Raw genomic sequence first — 8,209 nt, forward strand, 5'->3', positions numbered from 1 at the left:
GATTTCAGCCATAAAATCTGATCATTCAGGCTTAGGGAGCCTGGAAATGAATTATAACCTTACTTTTTCTTTAATCTGGCATCTCTACAATGTCAACCTTAATTTTTACTGTACAGGGAGAACCCAGTTAGCCAATTAATAAAAAGACATTGCTTTGGGTTTTGTTCTGTTGCTGGAGTACATTAAAAATATAATGGAGAGAGGACTTGAAAGGGAAGAAAGGCACACTCTGAACACTTCCAGGGCTGAGACTAAATGTCTGCTGAAAAAAGGAATAAATGGAGTAGCAAAGTGAAGAGCCGGTGGCTGGTGGGGCACATGAAGACTTATAGCTGCAGTTAAAGAAATGGGAAAGCTCACCATTAGGCAAATATGCCCAGTGGCCATTGTTGCAAAAAATATTCATAGACTGATAGATGCTAAGATTAGTGGGTGAAAGCGTGAGGAGGAACAGATTTGCACAGTCTCAAGGCATTTCCCCCAAGATATTTATTAACTACGAAGGGAAAGACAGTAACCTCACTGTGGAGCCACCTGGCAGAAGCCTCCTTAGACAGGTGGTCCAGGCTAGCATAGTCCTAGGACCTGTCAACATCACACCCCGATATGCTTCACTGAAGAAGATGCACCATTGCTGTGGGATTCCTGCCCAAAATCCTGCATCACCTCGATCTGATCACTCAGAAACCTCAGACAAGTCCAAACTGAGGGGCATTCAATAAGATAGCTCACTGGCCACCTTCAAAATTGTTACAGCCATGAGGGGCAAGGAAAGACTGACTGACGCACAGCAACTTAGTGCAGCAAGGGATTCTGGATTGGAGCCGGGACAGAAAAAAGGGACATAAGAGGAAAACCTGGTGAACCTCGAGTGAAGGAGGTCTCGAGTTTACTGAACAGTGTGGTACCAATGTTAATTTCCTAGATTTGACCAATGTGCCATAGTTATGTGACATGTCAACCTGAGGAGGAGCTGGTGAGAGAACTTTATCTCTACTGTTTTTGCAACTTTCCCGTCATTCTAAAATTAGTTCAGAATCAAAAATTTAAAAAAATAAGACACAGTAAAAGCAGGGCTCTTCTGGGCCGGCCCCGTGGCTCACTCGGGAGAGTGCAGTGCTGGTAGCGCCGAGGCCACAGGTTCGGATCCTATATAGGGATGGCCAGTGCACTCACTGGCTGAGCGTGGTGCAGACAACACCATGTGGAGGGTTGCAATACCAGTCAAAAAAAAAAAAAAAGAAAGCAGGGCTCTTCTTTGTGTAAAAAATATGAATGCAAAAAAGCGGCTTGAATATGATCTGCTTCATGGAATCAGTCATATATGGAATAAAGTAGTGAAACTGGTCCATGATTTTTGCTGTAGGTACTAAAATGACTTCTAAGAAATTCACATCTTAAGTATGTGTGAAGATAAGCTTCAGATGCTATAATTTTTCTTTACTCATAAAATTTCTTTCAGTTATTTTTTATTCACATCATAACAGATATGAAGACATTGCTAACAATGATCATAATAATGACTGTTTACTGAGCACGCCCCCACACATTTGTGAGGTTCTTTACATATATCATCTCATTAATTTACACCCATGCCTTTAGGATGGCTACTGTTACTCCCATTTTATAGATGAAGAAACTGAGCCACAGAATAACCTGCCCAGACCTAAGTAGCAGAACTGAAGTCTGAACCAGCCCCACCTCAGAGTGCCCCTCCGGGGACTCAGCCTTGCACAGTGCAGACATTCCACACTTGCTGATGCTGTCGTCGAAGGCACACAGCGAAGGACCTTGTTACACCTCAGCCTCCCTTATTGTCCCATAACCATGGGTCTCAGTGACACTTTTTCCTTGCAGGTACAAGTCCACAGTCCACACCATCCTCCTGTGCAAACTGACACAGTGGGACTCCTCCCAGTTAAGCATTTGCTGTTGTGTGTGTACATGGATGAAAAAGGACACAGCTACCTGGGTTGGCAAGAAGATCTGCTTAAACTGGTGGCCCCTACAGTTAGAGACTTTCTGGTGCTAAATGCTTTTTTTTCTCTTTTTAAACTTTGGACAGCCACTAATTTGTACTACATAAGACTTTTTTTAAGTGACCAAATATAAACAGTTGCAGAAGCTGTGCTACATTTCCAACTAGCACAGACATTTAAAAGTCACATATGTTTCACTAGATTTAAAGTATGCCATGGTCTGATACTTGTGTATGTGTTAAAAGACAATTTGCTTTTCAATAAACCATCCTTTCCAAACCAGAGTTTGGAATGAATGTTCCGAAGGTTGTTGTAAACCCGCCAGCCACATAGCCTGGCCTGCCCTAGCTTATCCGAGGTCCTGGAGCTGACTGAGAGCAGAGAAGGACCCAGGAAGGAACTGGAGCTTCTCAGGGACCATCTTTTGTGAAAACACCTTAAGTCTGACCATGGCTTCTCTGTGGCTGGGCCTGAGGCTGTGCAGTCCGTGTGGGAGGCACCAGCCATACCATAGTGTCCTCCAGGGCCCAGCCTGCCTTGCAAACAGCTAAGCCATGTTTATGTACACAAAAGCTTTTTTTTGGTAGACAATTAAGCAATGCTGTTGCAAATATATGTGGGGGAGGGGGATTGGTAAAGCTTCCACATCCTAGAGCTCCAAAGTTGAAATTTAAGAAAGATTGGGTATGCAAGGTAACCCTTGTTCATAATTTTGTTCAGAAATGATTTGCAGCAGTGCCATTTAATTTGTTGGGTCCCCCCATCCCTTGGCAAAGGGGAGGGAGAAGGGGGGTGAGGGCTGTATGGAGGGTCCCCACGGTGTTCTCTGCCTCTTGATATAGACAGATTTGGGCCAGAGTTATAGAAATACTAAAGTGATTTTGTGCTGTCACACATTTTAAGTTGAGAAGTGGAGGAATCTTAATCTATTTTCAGAGTCTGCCTATTCAGTCAAACTTTAATAAGCCCCCTCTTTTTGCCCTTTGTGCACCTAGATCTGCAGTGGGCCCCGGTGGTGAGCAGAGTTCCCTCTGGGGACCTGCAGGCCCCCCAGGTGGTGCCGGGAGGCAGGCAGGGGGGGTGGCCAGCAGGCGTCCCGTGGGGCATGACTGATGGGGACAGGCTCAAGAACCCCGTGAAACCTGAGCGGCTCCTTCTCCAGAAAGTCAGGTGGAAATTGTAGCAATCACTCAGCAAATCTGATTGATGAATCATCATTCTGATCCTATGGGAACAAGGAGGAAACCGTCTATTTTTCTTCATTTTTGTGTACTTTCCCTAATTGTCTTCATATGGAAAGACATTCAAAGAGCCGAGAACCATTTCTATGCTTAGAAATAGGAAGTGACAATTTCAATTATAAAAAAGCAAAGCCACATGCGGGAATAAACTAATCTTAATATGGTAAGTTGTAAGAAAAAATTGAAGAAAACAACCCCCCAAACCACAAAGGCATCAGATGCCAAATAACACTGCGGACAAGATGATAACCCCTTGGACTGCACCAGGTATCTGGAGTGTGTTTTAAGCGTGACTTTTAAGATGAGGTCCATAGAGGGCCTGACTTGACAAAGGACATGGTCCTGAGCTGGGGGCTCAGCTGAGGAGGAGCCGAGATCGGGAGGTGAGCTGGCTGCCCAGGACTTCAATGTCAGGGAGAGCTGGTAGTGCTCCCAGATCTGTTCACCTACTGAGGGAAGGGATGGAAACACAGTCCCTCAGGACATTAAGCAAAGCCTACTGTAGGTAGTAGAAGAAAGGCAAGCCACTTCTTGCTTCTTATGCTTACGTGGGCTGGATGACGTGATGGAATGCAGGGGTTCATGGTTCAGGAGTTAGAAGGATCCTCGGAGATTATCTAATACAATTTTGGAATTTTCCAGTGGAGGAGAGTGGGTCCTCAGGCCCAGGAGCTCATTGTGGGCTGAGCAGCAGTGCCCAGGCTCCCAACCCCAGTGCTGGTCACACGACCTGCAGCCAGGAATGAGCACCTGGCCTAGCCCACACAAGCTAACGCCATCCATCAGTATAGATACAGGAAGTCATTTTTATTTGGTGGCTTTTCTCAATTACCAAAGTCTGTGCTTAATGTAAAAAAATCAATTTATATGTAGATTTAAGCAAAAAAGTGAAAGTCACCCATTTGGTTTAAAACACACACTGATGTCATTTGATCCTCACAGCAGCCCAGGAGGAGGGGTAACCTGTGCAGAGTCACGTCTCTGCGCAATAGGTCGGTCTCAGTCAGAGACCGTAAGCCCAGTGCTCTTTCTTTCCACCCCACCTTGAAACCCATGGGGAGAGCACCCAGCATCTTTCTGTGGGGAGAGACACACCTCTCAACCCACACGGGGTTGCAGGCCTTTGCCCCTGAGTCTGCAGGGCAGAGCTCCTGAGTGGGTCCCCTGGAGCAGCGAGTATCTTGAAGTGTGGAGGAGAAAGGGATCTATGGGTGGAGGGGAAAGTAGGGAGATTGGTATAAGCCCCAAACTTCAAAACCTCCAACTCTTCCGAATACTTACCTTATTGCTTTGGTTTCCAGAAATAATGAGGTCCAATGGATTTTGTTTGGCAAATACAGAAACAATAGTTATCGACAACAGTATACCCAATGGGAAAGACCAACACCTGGGCATGGATCCGACTGAGCATCTGTAAGTACATTGATCTGAATGTAGTTTTATAGGAGGAACGGGCCATGCTGGGCTCCCTGCCCATGCCGGCTCTTCAGGTAGGAAGTGGATGTGCCCAGAAGCACCCAGCAACCCTTGCCAGTATCTGGATACTTATTTTTAAAGTTTGCTTTTTCTAGAGTTTGGTGAGAGCTTGATTTGTAAACCTTGTGGGAAGACCAGGTCGCTAGCTGTGAGGAGGCATTTAGAAGATGTCGCAAGGCCTTGTTTCTACTGTCTCTAGCCCAGCACCCTGTGCTGGGGGGGGCCACGTGCCTCCACACTCAGGGGCCTGGTCTCCTAGGACAGGGGAGGTGTTGTACACACACTGGCCTCATGTCCCTGTGGCTCATGGGCACAGCCTGGCCAGCAGCCCTGCTCTGGAGTGAAGGATGTGTCTGATACTGGAGCCAAAGATGCCACTGCCTCTCTGTTCTCTCCACCTGTGATAAGAGAACTTTTAACAGTAATACTGCTCTAGAAGCCCCCAACAGTAATACTGCTGTAGAAGCCCCAACACCTGGGACACCGTGAGGCACAGCCACCTTCATCCTTAGCTCTCATTTAGTCATCTCCTCGCTAATTGTTGGGTAGCAGGGTCCCCAGACAGTGTGAGGGGAAGTCACAACTGGCTTCTGTTTCCTGTTGAGGCCAAATCCAGGCTTCTTGGTTGTGTGAGCTCAGGAAGTGATTTAACCTCGTTTTGAAGACCACAGATGACAAGTGACATGCCCAGCTCAGGAGCCCCCCTGTGGCCTGTGAGCAGCACAGCCTGGGGATGATGAGGTGTCAGGGGGTCTCAAGTCCCGCCCTGCCCATTTAGACCCCCACAGAAGCAGATAAAAGCACATGCCAAGACCCACATCTAGGCCAGTCACTGCAATAGACACTGTGACCCAGGGTGGGCCTGGGCTCCAGCAGGGGCTCAAGCCTCCTCTGCAGGANAAAGATGCCACTGCCTCTCTGTTCTCTCCACCTGTGATAAGAGAACTTTTAACAGTAATACAGCTCTAGAAGCCCCCAACAGTAATACTGCTCTAGAAGCCCCAACACCTGGGACACCGTGAGGCACAGCCACCTGCATCCTTAGCTCTCATTTAGTCATCTCCTCGCTAATTGTTGGGTAGCAGGGTCGCCAGACAGTGTGAGGGGAAGTCACAACTGGCTTCTGTTTCCTGTTGAGGCCAAATCCAGGCTTCTTGGTTGTGTGAGCTCAGGAAGTGATTTAACCTCGTTTTGAAGACCACAGATGACAAGTGACATGCCCAGCTCAGGAGCCCCCCTGTGGCCTGTGAGCAGCACAGCCTGGGGATGATGAGGTGTCAGGGGGCCTCAAGTCCCGCCCTGCCCATTTAGACCCCCACAGAAGCAGATAAAAGCACATGCCAAGACCCACATCTAGGCCAGTCACTGCAATAGACACTGTGACCCAGGGTGGGCCTGGGCTCCAGCAGGGGCTCAAGCCTCCTCTGCAGGAACCCTGCTCTGTGACCAAGCACAGGGGATCCCTGTCAGGCCCATGGTAGCAGCCCCCACTTCCTCAGCTCTCAGAGTGTCTCTTGGGTGGACAGTGAGGAGTCCTTCAATGAGAAGGTGGTATAAGGGGCGGGGCCCTCTGGACCTGCCTCACCCCACTGTGTGCCTTGCCCTGAGGCCTGTGGTGTCGCTCCCACCATATATAGTCCACTTGTTCATTCCCATGCTCACAGGCTGGCACCGTGGAGGTGCAGGGGTGATGAGCGTTAATGGATGAAGGGAAAGAGAGGTCCCTTAGCTTCATGGCCAGGGAATGTCTGGGTGAAGACAGAAGGAGAGCCTTGCTCATTACCAGTTGCTGCAGGGGCCTCGCTCTGACACCACAGTATTTTCTGTCTCTGAGAGGCCTCGAGAGTTTTGAGCTAAGGAGAAACACAGAGAGAAAAGCAAGACAGAGCAGAGGCATGGCTATCTCAGCTGGGCCAGGGCTCTGCACAGGTAGGAGTGGCAAGTCTTGAACACGAGGCCACCTGCTCCAGGGAGAGAGCATAAGGGAAAGTCTCTGTGATCCCAGAAGAGCCCTGGAGTGGCTCAGGGGAGCGTTTAGAGGAGATTCCAGACTCAGGCTTGCTGGGTTTTCTCTGGTGGCCGGAGCTGGGTCTGGCTGCAGTGTGTCTTTTGAGAGCAATCTGTTTTAACACTCCATGGGCTGTCAGGCAGGTGAGGGGTGACAGGACGGGAGGTCACGGAAGGATGCCTTGTGCACTAACCCAGTTGTCTTCGGTGGCACTCAAGCTGCCTGAACCTTGCTGTCACGCCTGCATCCCCCCTTAGTTCCTTACTAACCCAGTTGTCTTCGGTGGCACTCAAGCTGCCTGAACCTTGCTGTCACGCCTGCATCCTCCTTTAGTTCCTTCCAACACTGGTTTGGAAGAAGAGGTTTAATACTCTAAGAAGAAGTTGGAGTGTTAGTCTCCAAGAGACACAGCTGCCTACAGGCTGCGCACAGCTCTGTGCACAGCTGGAGCTACCCGGGTGGTGAGCACAGGCAGATGCCAGGCCTCCTGTGGCTAAAGGAAAACCCTCTTCTGCGGCCTTTTCTATCCAAACATTTTAAAGCTGCCATCCCCTCCTCCTCTCCTTTTAATTTGCAGTAGCCTCTAGAGGAAGCCTGCTCGTGACCCCACTGTCAGGGGTCAGCTGGATCCGGCACAGTGCACTCAGTGTGGGGGCGCATCTCTGCCTTCCCCCCCTTTTTCGTCCTACCCTGTTTGGACTGATCTGTAGGTTGAGGAAAATGGAAATGGCATGAGCAGCTCTCGGTTTCCATTCCTGGGGAGAATGTCCTTCATGCGCTTCTTTCTCACACATTTTTAAAATTTTTGAGTCTCTTTTTCCTGCATCGGAGGCCGCATCTGGTTTGGACAGGGAATGGAAACTGTTCCAGTTCATGGGGGATCAGTGTCAGGAGGGGGTTATGCCCCTTACATTTGGGGTACATAGCCTCCCCTAAGTTCCCACTCCCCACAACCAAAGGGTCCCTCAGAGTCCCAGGCAGGCGCACCCCGATGAAGCCTTGCCCGCAGGCAGGAGCCTTCCTCCGTGACCTTGGTGGCCTCGTAGTCCCCTTGTCACGCGTGTACTGTCCCAGCCGCAGTCGGGCTGCAGCCCGGACCAACGCATCTCTGCTACTGTCGCGGTGCCTGCCACAAGGCAGGCCCTGCACCAGCCGAGAGGGAGAAAAGGCGTCACCCCATGAAAGAGGGGACGGATGCAGCCTCCTCCGTGTTGGTTGGGCAAGCGGGGGTGGCGTCCCCGGGGCGGAGCGAGCAGAGCGCCCACAGGCCGTGACAGGACCCACGCCCCGGCCTGCTGTGTCAGGTCCTCGGCCCGCGCTGGGCTCGCCGGGCCTCACCTCTGTGTTCTCCGATTGCAGGTTTGAGAACGGCAGCGACTTCACCTCGGAGCTGGATGATGCTGACGACCCCGCCGCTTATGTCACCAATCTGTCCTATTACCACCTGGTTCCCTTCGAGACGGACATTTTGGACTGAGCCTCTCCGCCCCGCCCCCCCTGACGTC

General features: G+C 50.1%; 1 protein-coding gene across 1 annotated transcript in view; it reads left to right on the forward strand.

The window, feature by feature from the left end:
- Window positions 1–8,203, forward strand: part of PXDC1 (PX domain containing 1) — a 17,698-nt gene extending 9,495 nt beyond the window's left edge. Inside the window, exons 4-5 of the mRNA XM_008588471.1 lie at window positions 4,522–4,633; window positions 8,064–8,203. Coding sequence (XP_008586693.1) covers window positions 4,522–4,633; window positions 8,064–8,181 — 230 coding nt within the window. The 3' untranslated portion in view covers window positions 8,182–8,203. The remainder of the gene's footprint in view (window positions 1–4,521; window positions 4,634–8,063) is intronic.
- Window positions 8,204–8,209: the final 6 nt, after the last annotated feature.

Source organism: Galeopterus variegatus, unplaced genomic scaffold (genome assembly GCF_000696425.1).
Source record: "Galeopterus variegatus unplaced genomic scaffold, G_variegatus-3.0.2 Scaffold4856, whole genome shotgun sequence".
Lineage (NCBI taxonomy): Eukaryota > Metazoa > Chordata > Mammalia > Dermoptera > Cynocephalidae > Galeopterus > Galeopterus variegatus.